The sequence below is a fragment of the Pyrus communis genome, chromosome 15, assembly GCF_041283825.1.
Source record: "Pyrus communis isolate YQ-2024b chromosome 15, ASM4128382v1, whole genome shotgun sequence".
In the NCBI taxonomy this organism is placed as follows: Eukaryota; Viridiplantae; Streptophyta; class Magnoliopsida; order Rosales; family Rosaceae; genus Pyrus; species Pyrus communis.
Window position 1 is genome coordinate 30,961,619 of NC_142579.1, and position 15,818 is coordinate 30,977,436.

Sequence of the window (15,818 nt, forward strand, 5' to 3'; positions counted from 1 at the left end):
ATGCATGCGATGAGTTATGTACCTAATTGTGGCTAGCTTATTATTAGCTTATGTTTGTTCAAAAAAAAAAAAAAAAAAAAAAAAACCACCGAGACCTGCAACAAAGGATGATGTGGCACAAAGAAGCCCACTTTATGTGATCAGCTTAATTTAAAAAAAGTAAAACTAATGAAAAGAGTTTGAAAATTTTAAATTTTAAACATAAAAACAAAATAAAAAATAAATTAAATTGTATCAAGAGTAACCTTTTAATGTTAAAATATAATTTTACGTTATAAACAGTAACAAAAACTTTTCGTCTTTTGAAAAATACATAAATTGACTGAGATAATGTGAAAGGGCAGGTTGGCAGCCGCAGGAATCTCTGCCTTTTTTTTTTTTTTTTTCTATTGCTTTATTTTACACTCTCTTATTATGTCTTTTTCTTACGATAAAAAATTAATATATGATGTTAACCTAAAAAAAAAAAAAAAAGGACAAAATCTTACTCCGATTCCCAAAACCTCCAAGCGAATGAGACATAATTCAGAAATATTGAGCTAATAATAATAAATTAATTTATATTAATATTTGAACTACAAAGCAAATTTCTCCATCTGAATAAGAGGAGAAAAATACACACAAAAAATTTATAAAAAAAATAGAATTTAATATATCACCAGATGTACAACAATAATGCTCAATGTGATTTCTGAATCGGTTTTTCTGCCCCAAGAAAATTTCAGAAAATCAATCTCTTAATGCATAAGGTACGTAATTGCAAGCGCCACCATCATAAGCGTGTAAGCGATTCCCTGATCGATCGCCATGCCTGCAACAATTCGAACCCAGAAAAATTAGACAAAATTATCAGAAAAAAACCCATAAAGTTATCAAAATTTTGGACCGACCCAACAAAATAAAAATTGAAAAATTGATTTTTTTTAGGAAGAAATTGATGGACTTACCGTCGCTGGTGGGAGCAGGAGCTGGCGCCTGCTGGCCGTAGCCGAGGCTGAGGAGCGCCATGAACATGAACCCGATGATTGGGAGAGCGCAGGATCTGATTGAGTTCATTTTTTGACCGCTAAATATGAATTAAGAGAAAATTAGGTGAAAATAAAGGGAAATTAAGAGGGATTAGGCAAAGATCTGTGAGAAGGTGGGGTGAGGTTTTGAGAGGGGAAGGAGGCTGCGGAAACAATTGGCGGTGCTATATTTATATGCGGGGGAAAGTAAGGAGGGGTGGGTTTTTCGGAACATGGGAACATGGGAACATGGTGGGCCGGCCAACATGTGCGGTTTCTCTGGAAAGCGGATGAAAAGGGAAAATGAGTGCAAATTGCACGTGTTTGTGCGAGACTTCTACTAATTAAGCTCTTAATTTTATGAAAATTGTTATTAACATTTCAAAATTTTTATTTTAAATTATTTACAAATGTTTTTTCTTTTTAAAATGTAAAAAGTTTAAAAGGTATAATGAAAATTTTAAAATACTAATAACAATTTTTAATTTTATCATCGAGATTTTTAGCTCCTAAATGTCAATTATTGAATTTAATGACTTCAAATTATACTGTATTCTGTGTATTAAATATACAACAAAGAGGGCCGTTTGAATTTCTTTTGTATACTGTATTTTTTGCTTGTAGAAGTGTTTCTGTAAAAAAGAACTTGATAAGTGTTTATCTAGAAAATACGTCTATGACCACAAACACTTTTAAATGTATGTGTCAGATGTCGTTAGAAGTACATTATTGTCCAAATATATTTTTAACCCTTCCAGTTACAATTTTAAACATATAAAGATTTACTAGCATATGGGCACACACAAAGTGTGTGAGAATTTTTTTTTATTTTTGTTTTTGAAATAGAAGGAGAGAGGAAGAGAGTGATAGCGAATGTGAGAGTGAGAAGTTTTATTTATTTATTTATTTATTTTACTTTAATTAGAGATATGTTAGGATTACATGTAGGTGAGGTTTTAAAAAAAAAAAGTAAAATTTGATTGTGTGAAATTACATTTCTGCCTCATATTTTTTATTCATGTTCTGTTTTAATTAGAGGGTTAAACTGATAATTTTATAGAATTTTGGTTGATAATGACTGTTATTAATTAGTAGAGATATGCATGCTGATATAATAGTGACGCACTAATACGTTATTATGTCATTGAATATGCCATGATGACATCTCATATAAATAATATGACGCCAACATTCATTCGGGCAAATAATATAATATTAGCTTTAATATCTGCACCAAGGTGTAAGAATCTCTGTGTTGTTGGTGTGCGAAAGGGATCATCTCCGGATCCCTTCCCCCTAATCTACCAAATCAGAAGATATGTGTCGTTGAAAATTGATCTAACGACTGAAGTTATTATAATTTATAAAATGAACCCCTATTTGTAACTGTTGGATCAAATTTCAACAGTCTGGATCCCTTAATTTGATGGATTAGAAGGAAGGGAAGGGATAAGAGAAGGGATCCCTTTCCGTTGGTGTGAGGTTTTGTTTTGGTTTGGAAGGAAAAAGTCATACTTTGACTCCGAGTTGGCGGCGTGTTGACTCGGACCCTCATCACTCCAAAATGCAGGTATCAAGAGAGAGAAGAAAATCCCGTTTCAAAGCAATGGATTTGCGTTTTTGGTCAGAAGCCTGTAGCCTGCCACACAAGGGTCCCATGCGTAGGAAACTCCAGAGCAAACGCATACAAGTCCAACGTGACCAAATTGGAAGGTCAGAGCCCAACAGAAGGATTCTATGAATTAGAAATTTGGAATAGTCTTAAAACAGATGTCAGCCACTAATTACAAGTTTTCTTCTAACACAATACAATTACGTATTTACGTGTCATGGAAAAGTTGTTCTTTGCGTTGAAACCATGGCTCCCACTCACACCAGCTGTACACTCGACTCAGATATACCCATCTGTGGCTGTAGGTAGAGTCCATTGGGACCCCTGAATTCTTTGAGTGAAGGAAAATCGTGCAAAATTGGGCAATATATCTACACTTCTAGGGTGCACAAATAAGATCCTTTTCTGTCAGGATTACATGCCCATTTGGAAATGCTTTTCTCGAAAGTACTTGATAAGTACTTTTTCGAGTTTCTGATATACGAAATCTCAGTCAAACCAGACTCAGAAGCAAAATATACAGCCTCTATCTCCTTTTCATTCTTCATTAACTCATCAATTACATGGGCACGAATCAGTAATTACCTGAATCAAATATACACAACCGAGGCAGTACTAACAAAAAGAAAATCTAGCAAGCGAGTAATGATGCGGAACAAAATAAGAGAGGAAGAAAAAGAAAGATCTTAAGATAAACAAATGAGTGGAACAAAAACCTAACCAAGAAATAATCAAATTTCTTTTCATGAATTGGGCGGGTGACAGATGCGCACTGGCATCAAATTGAAACACATTGTTATACCATGTAAAAGAAGAGGTGGGGGGAACAAGTCTCTTGGGTAAGATTAAATTTACTATCAGTCATTACCAGTTTTGAAGAGGGAGAGACAAAACTAAGGCACATATTTCTAATTTATTCAAGCAAATGTATGAAGGCAAAGAATTGCCTTCTAAATTTTATATTCTTCTAAGTTAATTGCTTTCTAAATTTAAAATTCTTCTAAGTTATATACCTGCTAAGTCTCAGAGCTGCATCGATATAAGCTGTGGCACCTATTTGCTTTCTCAAATCCTCTCCCATCTTCTCATTTTTTTTAATGGAGGGAAAGAATTGCTTTGATCAACTACTTCAGCTTATGCTTCTGTCTACATCTCCTTTTCATGGCTTACCACTCATTCTCTTTTCTTGCTTCTGCTGGGTCAAAACATACTAAGACTCTGCGAGCCAACTATCTGAATTTAATGTCTCCATTGCATCTCCAACTATGAAAGCATGCGCCTGGTCCCGAACCTGAACCCAACTGATAGCACAGTCCTTCTTCACTTTCCTTGATTTCATCAGTTCCCTCACCCTGTTTACCTCTTCCCATCTCCCAGCTTCTGCATACATGTTTGAAAGAAGTATATAGTACCCAGAATGATCGGGCTTCAACTCAAACAGATGCTCTGCTGCCCAACTCGCCAACTCTAAATTCCCATGGATTCGGCATGCCCCAAGCAAAGCTCCCCAAATGTTGGCATCGGGTACAATTGGCATGGCTTTAATAAGTTCTGCTGCTTCTTCCATAAGGCCAGCTCGCCCAAGGAGGTCAACCATGCAAGCATAGTGCTTTTCTGTTGGCTCAATATTTTGCGTGCACATCTCCTCAAAGTATTTTTTCCCTTTCTCAACTAGCCCTCCATGGCTACAAGATGATAAAACTGCAATGTATGAAACTGAATCGTATTCTACAACTTCTTCCCTCATTTTTTCAAAAAGATGGATTGCAATGTTAAGCTCACCTAGCATTCCATATCCCAAAATCATTGTATTCCATGAAGCTACATCCTTGCTTGGCATGCAGTTGAAGACCTTAGCAGCAAGATCAATTCGTCCACATTTGGTATAAAAATCCAAAAGCGAGTTAGCAACAAAGAGATGAGTATCTGAAATCTTTCTTACTAAAAATCCATGAATCTCTTTACCCTGCTTGATTGCAGTTAGATTTGCGCAAGCTGATATAACTCCCATAAAGGAAACAGCGTCATGCATCATTCCCTTAAGCTTCATTTCAGAAAACAAACTCAGAGATTCTAAGCAATCAGTAGTTTGAGAATAACCTACTATAAGTATATTATAAGAAATCTCATCTCTGACGGAGATGTTAAACACATTTCGAGCAAGACCTAGACAGCCACACTTTGCGTACATGTCTGTCAAAGCATTAGAGACAAACAAATCTGAGGCAGATCCCATGCGAACTGTCATTGCATGGATTTCTTTTCCAAGACGGCGGGAACCCAAACGAGCACAAGCTGGAAGAAGATTTGTGAAGGTTACAGAGTTGGGAATTTCATCATGAGCTTGCATTTGCTTCACAAGTCCAATGGCTTCCAACTCAAGCCTGTTTTGAGAAAAATTAGCAATCATGGCATTCCAAGAAACAATATTCCTTTTATCCATCTCTTGGAACACATTCGATGCCTCATTTGGACAGCCTGATTTTGCATACATATCAATTAATGAGTTGGCAATGAAGATATCTGTTTCAATACCTGTTCTGACACTGAAACCATGGAGTTCTTTGCCAACTCCAAAGAATTCTAGTTCAACTAACACTGGTAGCATGCTAGAAATGGTGACAGAGTTTGGTTTAACCCCTACATCAATCATCAACCTAAATGTATTTAAGGCTTCCAAATTATGCCCCATGTAAGAGAGACTGGTAATAGATGCATTCCATGAAACCTCATTCTTCTGAATTATCTCAGCAAAAATTTGTTTTGAAGCCTTCACATTCCCACATTTCCCATACACGTCAACCAATGCATTTCCAGTAGTCACCAAAAGATCCAAACCAACTTTCACAACATAGCTGTGAATCTGGATCGCCATCAACTCATCTTTGAGCTCTGCACAAACTGGCAGCACACTGATAACAGTAACAACATTTGGCTTAAACCCATTTGCCGAATTCATCTCTCTATAATAATCAAGTGCCTCCATGTAGCACTCATTGACCGAAAGCACCCCAATAACTGTATTCCATGAGACAACATCCCTTTCACGCATTTCACTAAATATCCTCTTTGCATCTCTCAGATCCCCACAATTACCATAAAACAACATAAGGGTATTTCCAACAAAAACGTCATAATCAAACCCCACTTTAAAAACAACCCCATGAACCTCCATCCCTTTTTTTACCTCCAAAAGGTCTGCACATGCCTTGAGAACAAAAGGAAAAGTATAGTCATCGGGTCCAACACCGCTCCGAACCATTTGATTATAAGTCTGAAAATTATCATTAACTTGAGCAATGGAGCAAGCCCGTATGAGGGTGTTCCACAAGAAAGCAGTGTGACAATGCTGGACGGTTTGTTGGAAGAGATGGTGAAAGGTTTCTGGGGATCTGAAAGTGGCGTATCTGAGCATGAGGGAGGCACATAGAGAGACACTGTGGGGCAGTACTCCACTGAGAAGAGCAGAGGCGTGAACTTGCTTGGTTTGGTAAAGGGTTTGGACATCGGAGCTGAGCGTGAGGAGATCAGAACGAGGGTAAGTTGGTGAGGCATGTGTACAAGGCGTTGTGGTGGTAGAGAGATACAAGGTTCGGGTGGGATTTGGTTTGTAATTATATTTGCGGCATGAGAGTAGCAGAGCCAAGTGAAACTGCCTTAATGCATGGTGAAGGTGGTTTAACATCGAAAGAAGAAAGGCGTTGATGTCTTCAAAGTACGATGTTATATGATTCCATAAGAAGAATTGTAGACTAAGTAGTTTCTCTATGATTTGGCAATGAGCAATCTTTCTCTCACTATTCTCCGTTACACTGAAATGTCAGATAACAATGTGTAAGCTACAAGCTTAGTAAGCAACTGCAGCTTCCAGTAAAGATAGGTTTACTTTTCATAAAAAAAATCAGAATCTGATGGGAGAAATTAAAGCCTAAGGTTCAACCTAACAAACAAAAGACAACAAACTTTAAAATTTATCATGTCATAACCATCTTAATTCAATTTTTTCAAATTGTCTTCAGATACTCACCGTACAAAAGTGAACTTGACGTAAAGTCATATTAGTCATGTCATTTGACTAGATACAAATGGAAACATGATATATTAATTATAAATGCACAAAGATTTCATGACAAGTGAATTATGATAGCAACCTCACATTCTTATTAACCACTATATATCACTGAATCAAAATCTGATCACACGTGCTGCATTGCAATTTCAAGTCCATTACAAACATGATAGACAAACAAAACTATACTCAATCGAACCGCAGCTATGCAAGCAACTATGCACAAACTGCATTAATTTCCCAAAGGTCCGACATTATTGATTATCATCAGTTGGACAGAATCCCAGTTACCCACATTACAACCGAATAGTCTTAAATCCAAATTATTGATTCGAACAGAATGACATAAACATAAATCACCACAAAATTTCATCACTGAAATCCAAAAAGTCATGAACATCACACAAAAAGTACAGATTTTCAACCTGAAAACCCACCTACTCCACAAAAAAAAAAAACCCACAAACAGATGCACTGCAATCGCATCCAAACATCGAAAGAAAAAGGAAATTTACGGGCATACTAAAATGGCAATATACAAGAAAGTGAGGAACTTTATCGAACAAACACGTACCCTTTGATGAAAATGCATATAATTCGAGAACCCATTTGGATTCATCAACCCATCAAAGGCGGCGGAGGGCTTCGATTTCTCGTAACGCCGACTGGTAGCCGCGGAACTCACGGTAAGGTTGACGAAGATTCGGAGGGCTCTGTACACGTCGTGAGTAGGATCCGGATCCGAACATACTGTAACTTCCGATGATTTTGGGTCGGATGTGGATGCTCCAGCTCTCTACCGGTGGAAGAAGAAGAAAGGCGCGCTAGGGTTTAGCGCGAAACGGTGTGGATTTCAGACACGTGCGAATTAAACCACAAGTGACTAAGTGAGGAAGAAAGAAACGATGAAATTGACAGTAATGCCCTTAATGAAGGCTTAGATGCTGCCACGTGTTACTCAGAGTTTTGATCACCTCCTTCGTCATCTTATTTAGAAATTCGAATCCTACCACCAACATGGACAGAACTAACTTCGGCTTAGAAGTATTTTGTATTCCTATCACCTAGGGTACTACTTTGTGTTTCGGTTATACTAAAAAAATTTCTTCTTAAATGGTTCTCTTTTACTTCTTTAACCAAAAATTATTTTGTGCAGTGTAAAAAGCATGCATGAAGCACATTCAGATTTATTCTTTTTCTGTTTCCTTTTAATACAACCTTTTTGCACTTCCTAACTTTCAATTGAATCGTCCTTCTGTAAAGTTTTCAACAGAGGCAAATGATCAATTTGTAGAAAATAAAATGATAAATTATGGAGGGATACACATGAACTGGATATTTAGAAAAAAAATGAGCAATATGGACATTAAACTAATTGATTGTGTCACACTTGGCGTTTCAGGTCAGATTCGACCCTAATAAAAAGAGTTAATAGCCTTCATGTACACGCTTACACGCGTGCAAAATGCATTTTTTGAATCACGGCGTGCTACAAGCGACTTACACGTTTTAAATACATTTATATGTGTAAATTGACAAAAGGAAAGTCAAATATTTGAAGTAAACGAATAATTTTAGATCATGATAGAATAAACCTCTCATAAACCAATTAAAACAGTTGAATTCACATAATAAAATCAGTTTCTATAGAATTTATATTAAGAATAGATAAAATAATATTTAATAAACAATTGATTGAATCACATTATTGCTAGCCCATTGTGAGGCTAAGTCACTAAGCTCACTCCCCTCCCCCTTAGTGTAGATAATATCGTTTGTTAAAAAAAAAATCATTTGACAATTAATTTAATCATATTATTATCCGCGTGCGAAATACCTTTTTTTATAAAGAAAATAATATTTGGGAATTGTTATTAGCACTCCAAAAATCTTATTTGGCACTCCAAACTTTCTATAATTAGAAAGAAAAATACACTTTTGAGGATTGTAGAATGAGATTTTTGGAGTGCTAATAATAGTTCCCTAATATTTAATAAACAACTGATTGTATCACATTATTGCTAGTCCATTTTGAAGCTAAGCCCACCCCCTTTTTCCTTAGTGTAGATAATATCGTTTGTTTAAAAAATAATAATAATTTAACAACTTATTTAATCACATTATTATCCGTGTGCGAAAAAACCTTTTTTATAACCGACATTATATGCTTCTTAAGATGTTTTGAACACAATATTCATGATTTTCTTTATTTTTCATTATATTTTTCTTTCTCCTTCACGTGAGCACCATCAACTTTCACTCATCCTTCAATTTTTTTAGGGTAAATTACACTTTCATACCTGATGTTTAGGGTCTATTTCAATTCCTTACAACATCTTTAAAACATTTCACTTTTATACCTTAAGTACTATTTTATTTCAAAATAATACCTCCGTTACATTTTTCATCCATTGATCCTTTAAATACTGACGTGGTTGCCACATATATGCCACGTGGCTGCCAAATGTCTGCCACGTGGCAAATAAAATAATTTTTAATAAAAAAAACCTGAATTTTTTCAAAAAAAAAAAAAAAAAAAAACAAAAAACAAGAGAAACTCGCAAGAAGAAGAGGGAGGAAGAGAGATGGGTCAGGGTGGGTAAGGGGACGGGAGGAGGGTCGCCGGGCGGGGGGTTGGGGGGGAGGCGGAAGGAGGGTCGCGGGGTGGGAGGTGGGTTATGGTAATTTGAAACCCATTTCTTTTTTTTCTTCTTCTTCTGGGTTGCCTGAGGGGAGGGGGTGGGGGATGGACAATTTTTTTTTTTTTTTTTTTTTGAGAAATTTAAAAAAAATTATTTTATTTGCCACATGGCAGACATTTGGCAGCCACGTCAGCATTTAACAGATCAATAGATGGAAAATGTAACGGAAGTATTATTTTGAAATAAAATAGTACTTAAGGTATTAAAGTGAAATGTTTTGAAGATGTTGTAAAGAATTGAAATATACCCCAAACCTGAGGTATGAAAGTGTAATTTACCCATTTTTTTATTCTTTTCTCTATTCCCACTTATATTTATATTATATTTTATGATGGAAAATTACCAAACTACCCCTGCATTATTTGATATATTATATTGGGCTGCTTTTGAATTTTTTTTGGTTCAGAGGCAATTTTGTCCTAATATTTTTGTCGAAGCTGTGTGTTGACCATAAAAACTACCAAGCCTACGTAGCGCACATGCTGAGTAATTAATAAGCTAACTACGTCATTCGGTTGTATGCGAGGCGTGCTAACTCATCGGCCGAGCTCGGTTGGGGAGTAAAATATGTTGACGTTGCGTTGAGCGTGCTGTTGACTTATTGATCTTGTGACTGTGGCCGAGGAAGGAACATATATCGGCCTTCGGATTCTAGAGCCTGAAGACAAGGCTACTAGTTCTGCGAAGTTCAGTATCAAATTCGGCTTTCAATGTGCCGAAAATAGTAACCTGTAACACCTCACTTCTCCGAAAAGGCTAAAGAGATGACCTCTACCAATAAGGACGAAAATCCTTCTCGACCGAGACTTAGATAGATAACCAGTCGACTAGTGATAATCCACGTGCATGGCAAGCATGTAGGTCTTTGGCTAATCCCAAAAGCCATTATGACAACATTACCATTTCAATTTCATCTTTATCCCATGCATAGATTAATTGCATGAAATTAATCTAGTGGTAGATGCATTGTCATATGCCGAATATCTCCAATTAATTTGAATTGTAGGTTAGAGATATTATTTGCATCACGTTTATCTAGAACAAGAGAAAAACCAAGATAATTCACTATTAAGAAATAATCATCATGATTAAAAATCATAATATTATCTCTTAACAATAAAATTATCTTAATTTCTTCATATGACAGTGTGAAGTTATGCTCATTCAACGACCTTGATTGCACAAGTCGATAATATAAATTTGGATCCAAACACTGTGATACTAAAAGTGGCCTCCGACTTTATATATATAGATAGAGATAATATCATTATATTAAATTTATGATTATAGAAAAATTTTGACAAGACAACTTAATCAACTGATTGATCACGTGGCATTCACAATTGACGGACCATACAGCTGAATTCTACTGTGTATAATAACGAATCTGTTCCTTGTTGAGAGCGTCTTACCATGTAAATATCAGGTTACTCGTACCCAAACGCCTAGCTCTAGATTGATCACGAAGAAAAACTTGGTGCCAAGAAAAGGACAAGTGTATCCCACGTGGCAGAATTCAAAAGGGAACGTAAGTACTAGTATCATCTAATCTATGTGGAAGTTGGAACGAGAATACTTTTCAGATTCTCTTTGAGGATTTCGAATATCTTTATATTATATTCGTTTATTATATATTGTGCGGTCAGAAATTATTATAAATTTTTTTATTTAAATTTAATATAAACAGTACATAATGAAAATTGATTGCACATACGATAAATGAACACGATTAGAAAATTTTAAGGATCCTCGCAAGCAAACAGGATCAAGAGAGGACACCATGTCTGTAGAAAAAGGTATGTAGGCTAAAAAATATATTTGTTATTGATACGTGAATGTGGAAAAATGGAAGAGAATGTTTTTTTCTCATTATGTTTCTCTACAAGATTACAAGGATATATATACATGATACAAATGTGTAGGTAGGACAAGGTAGGACGGCTGTAGGACGGCTTATTCTTCCAATAATAATATTATATACAATTACACAAGGACTCCAACCATATTCCTTATTTGTCTAACACTCCCCCTCAAGTTGGAGAGTGGATGTCAAGAACTCCCAACTTGCGTAACATACCCGAAAACTTTTCTTTCCCAAGAGGTTTGGTAAACAAGTCTGCCAACTGTTGTGCCGTACCCACATGCTTGGTCTCTATTGTGCCATCTACAATCTTATCTCGTATAAAGTGACAATCCATCTCAATGTGACGAGTTCGTTCATGAAAAACAGGATTGGCAACTATATGTAACACTGCTTGATTATCACAAAATAAAATGGAAGGACCATCCAAAGGAATGTTCAAATCCTTCAACAAAAAACGAAGCCAAACTATCTCGCAACAAGCACCTGCCATGACCCTATATTCCGCCTCTGCTGAAGAGAGCGAAACGGTTTTCTGTCGTTTCGTCCGCCAAGAAATCAAAGAACCGCCCAAGAATACACAATACCCAGTAGTCGAACGGCGAGTGATAGGGCAATCTGCTCAATCAGAATCACAAAACGCAGTTAACTTGGTCTGGTTGTCAGAACGAAATAATAAACCTTGACCTGGAGTAGCCTTCAAATAACGAACAATACGAAGCGCAGCATCCATATGAGATATCCTTGGCTCGTGCATAAAACGGCTTAGAACATGTACAGAATAGGTGATATCCGGGCGAGTGATAGTGAGATATATTAACCGACCTACTAATCGTCGATACTTTTCAGGATCCTTGAGAAGTTCTCCTTTATCAGATAATTTTGTGTCATCCATAGGAAAAGCAATGGGTCGTGCTCCCAAAAAACCATAGTCCTTGAGAATCTCTAATGCATACTTGCGTTGAGAAATATAAATCCCTTGTTTGGAACGAGAAACCTCAATACCCAAAAAATATTTTAAATCACCAAGGTCTTTTATCCGAAAATGATCACGGAGGAAAGACTTCAGAGAATTAATGGCACTAGCATCATTGCCTGTAATCACAATATCATCCACATAAATGAGCAAACTTGTGAAAGAAATACCAGACTTTTTAGTGAACAATGAATAGTCAGCTTTGGATTGTTGAAAACCGGCAGAAATGATGGCACTAGTGAATTTGGCAAACCATTGGCGAAAAGCCTGCTTAAGACCATAAAGTGACTTGTGAAGGCGACACACAAGATTCTCCCCCTGTCGCCGAAGACCAGGAGGAGGAGACATATAGATTTCTTCATGTAAGTCACCATGTAAGAAAGCATTATTAACATTAAGCTGATGAAGAGACCAAGACTGACTAGCAGCAAGAGCAAGAAGACAACGCACCGTAATCATCTTAGCAGTAGGAGAAAAAGTGTCATGATAATCAATACCTTCAGCCTGAGTGAAGCCTTTAGCAACCAAACGAGCTTTGTAGCGGTCAATAGAGCCGTCGGAATTGTGCTTGAGTTTGTACACCCACTTACAACCAATGAGAATTTTGCCAGGGGGCAAGGAAGTTAAAGTCCAAATACCATTAGCATGTAAAGCTTGAAGCTCCTCAGTCATAGCACGTTGCCAATTGGGGTCAGTGGCAGCCTCGGCAAAGGAGGAAGGCTCCACAGTCCGACTGACAGAGTTAATGTAAGAAAAATGCCTGGGAGAGTAACGGTGATAAGAGAGAAAATTACAAAGTGGATATCGCGTACCTTGTGTAGAACCGGGTTGCGAAGTCGAAGATGGGTGGGATGGCAGAATCACCTGCGAGCAAACGTAGTCTTTTAAATAGGATGGAGGTTTATGGGCACAGGAAGAGGTGCGGGGAAGGGGAGGATTGGTAGGTAGTGGGGGGGTAGGGATGTCCGTGGGTAAAAGGGTGAAAGGTAAGGAAGTAGGGGGGGGAAGGAGGGGATGCCGAGAGGGCAGGGGCATGGGGAGGAACGGGTAATGGGCAGCAAGGGAATCTGTGGGAGGCGTGGAAGGGGAAGAAGGTGGAGGAGGATGAGGCGTCGGGGCAGGAAGGGGTGGGTTATATGTAAAGTCCAGAGAGGGTGGGATGGGTAGGGTAGGCGAAGAGGATGGGATAGGAGGGTGAGAAACGGCATAAGGGAAAGTAGTTTCGTGAAAGATGACGTCTCGACTAGTGAAAATGCGGTGATTGTCGAGATCGTAAAGGGTATAGGCCTTTTGTCCCAGAGGATAACCGAGAAAAATGCAACGATGAGCCCGAGGGGAAAATTTGGTGGTGGGAGTGACAGAGGTGGCATATGCCAGACAACCAAAGACGTGGAAGTGGTCATAAGATGGGGTTTTCGAAAAGAGAACCTCAAATGGGGATTTATGATGGAGAAGACGGGTAGGGAAACGATTGATGAGATAAGTAGCGGTAAAAACACATTCCCCCCCAAAACTTGATAGGAAGATGGGATTGAAAACGAAGGGCGCGAGCGGTTTCAAGAAGATGACGATGTTTTCTTTCAACAATGCCATTTTGTTGGGGGGTATAAACACAAGAAGTTTGTAAAAGCACCCCATGATCAGAGAAAAAACTACGAAGAGATAAAAATTCACCACCATTGTCAGTACGAATGCATTGGATGGTAGTGCGGAATTGGGTAGTGACATAAGCAAAAAAATCCTTAATTAATTGTTGAGTGTCGGATTTATGTTTCATGAGGAAGACCCACGTAAAGCGAGAAAAATCATCCACAATGGTTAAGAAATAATGAGCACCAGAAAGAGAAGATTGACGATTCGGGCCCCAAATATCACAATGAATTAAAGCAAAAGGGAAAGTTGAGGAAATTGAACTCAAAAGAAAAGGTTGACGAGTTTGTTTTGCCAACGGACAAACATCACAAATATGACTAGAATCAAAAGTACAATTAAGAGAGCTAGATGCTAAAGCTTGCAAACGAGTGGAGGAGGGGTGACCAAGACGCCTATGCCAGAGGGAGGAGGGGATGGTAATGATGTTGCAGAGAGGTTGACGGGTGGGGAGATAAGAGGTAAGGGCCACAAGGTAATACAGATCGCCACGTCGCTTACCCACACCAATCGTCGCCTTCGAAACCAAATCCTGCAAAACACACCAAGAAGGAAAGAAGGTTATGGAACACGATAATCCATCTGTAAGTTTACCAACCGATAAAAGGTCCACTCGGAAATTAGGGACACATAAAACATCCTTCAAAGTAACTGATGAATTTAAAGGAAAAGTGCCGGTAAAAGTAATGGGAGCGGAAACACCACTAGGCAAAGAAACAGGCGGCAAATGTGAAGGAGAACGATTAACCAAACATGAAGCGGAAGAAGTAATATGATCCGTAGCACCACTGTCAAGAATCCATTGATCATGACGAGAGGTGACATGTAACAAACCTTGGGCAAAATCAGTAGTGAGCACGGCATTGGCCTGAGGAGGGGTGGTGGTGTCACGTAGAGCAGCTAGAACACGGGAGTGCTGCTCGGCAAAGAGGTCAGGCATCGCAAGCTGCAACTTCTTGGATACAAGGACAAGATTCGGGTGGTCGGAATGATGAAGGGAAAAAACACCATCGGAAGAAGAAGAGTCAGCCATGGGAACGGCAGAGAAAGCTGAACCTGCTCTGATACCATGTAGAAAAAGGTATGTAGGCTAAAAAATATATTTGTTATTGATACGTGAATGTGGAAAAATGGAAGAGAATGTTTTTTTCTCATTATGTTTCTCTACAAGATTACAAGGATATATACATGATACAAATGTGTAGGTAGGACAAGGTAGGACGGCTGTAGGACGGCTTATTCTTCCAATAATAATATTATATACAATTACACAAGGACTCCAACCATATTCCTTATTTGTCTAACAATGTCTCTCTCTGGTGGGCCAGTTGGAACATATAATATAAAAGTTGTTTCAGCCTTGGTGCATATCTATCGAAAACAATTTACACGTTATATACAAGTCTATCGATAACAGGCAACGACTCAAAGAGTGCAGCCGTGGCTTGCCTGGGCTCTGACACAACCTCTCATACCTTGACCATCACAAACTCCTCCTCAAGAATTAAAGCATCGTTTAAAAGCAAAAATTGTAGCTTTTTCTTTCACGGGAATCATATCGAAAATCTACCTTCTTTTCATGCCAAATTAACTTGGCTTAGCCATCTTCCCCTCTTATAAATATTTTCTTATTCCTCCGTATAATTCTGTAGTCCCTTCCCACATTCCTTTGCTCTCAATTTCTCAATCTGCTCTGAATTTTCAAAATTACCATTTTGTTTTGTAATTCAGTTTTCCGGAATTGGAGGCTAGAAATTATGTGTCACCCTTCAGGCGTGCCTAATTCGGTGAGACGGAGAGTGAGAGACTTGGCCGTGCTACAGCAGCATCGCAGGTGGCTTCTTCTGGAGGCGTATGTGGCGGTAGAGACGGCAGTGAACCTGCATGCGGCTGCAGCTGCGGCCAGAAGGGTTGGAGAGGCTGCTGCTGGAGGTGGCAGCG

The 15,818-nt window shown here is 38.2% G+C and overlaps 1 protein-coding gene and 1 long non-coding RNA gene across 2 annotated transcripts; both read right to left on the bottom strand.

The window, feature by feature from the left end:
* Positions 1-534: 534 nt before the first annotated feature.
* Positions 535-1,288, bottom strand: LOC148690851 (uncharacterized). The gene is made up of 2 exons (XR_015956597.1): positions 948-1,288; positions 535-811 (listed from the first exon to the last, which is right to left on the bottom strand). It is a non-coding gene; the product is annotated as an uncharacterized LOC148690851 (long non-coding RNA).
* Positions 1,289-2,713: 1,425 nt separating this feature from the next.
* On the bottom strand, positions 2,714-7,553 carry LOC137747945 (putative pentatricopeptide repeat-containing protein At1g69350, mitochondrial). The gene is made up of 2 exons (XM_068488069.2): positions 7,263-7,553; positions 2,714-6,431 (listed from the first exon to the last, which is right to left on the bottom strand). Exons 1-2 carry the CDS (start codon positions 7,295-7,297, stop codon positions 3,830-3,832), a joined length of 2,637 nt encoding a protein of 878 aa, XP_068344170.1. The 5' UTR covers positions 7,298-7,553; the 3' UTR covers positions 2,714-3,829.
* Between the last annotated feature and the right edge of the window lie 8,265 nt (positions 7,554-15,818).

Excerpts from the sequence above, each read along its gene's own strand:
- LOC137747945 (XM_068488069.2), bottom strand. The coding sequence starts at position 7,297 with ATGGGTTCTCGAATTATATGCATTTTCATCAAAGG. Across the intron at positions 6,432-7,262 it reads ATATGCATTTTCATCAAAGG|TGTAACGGAGAATAGTGAGA; the intron begins GTACGTGTTTGT and ends CTGACATTTCAG.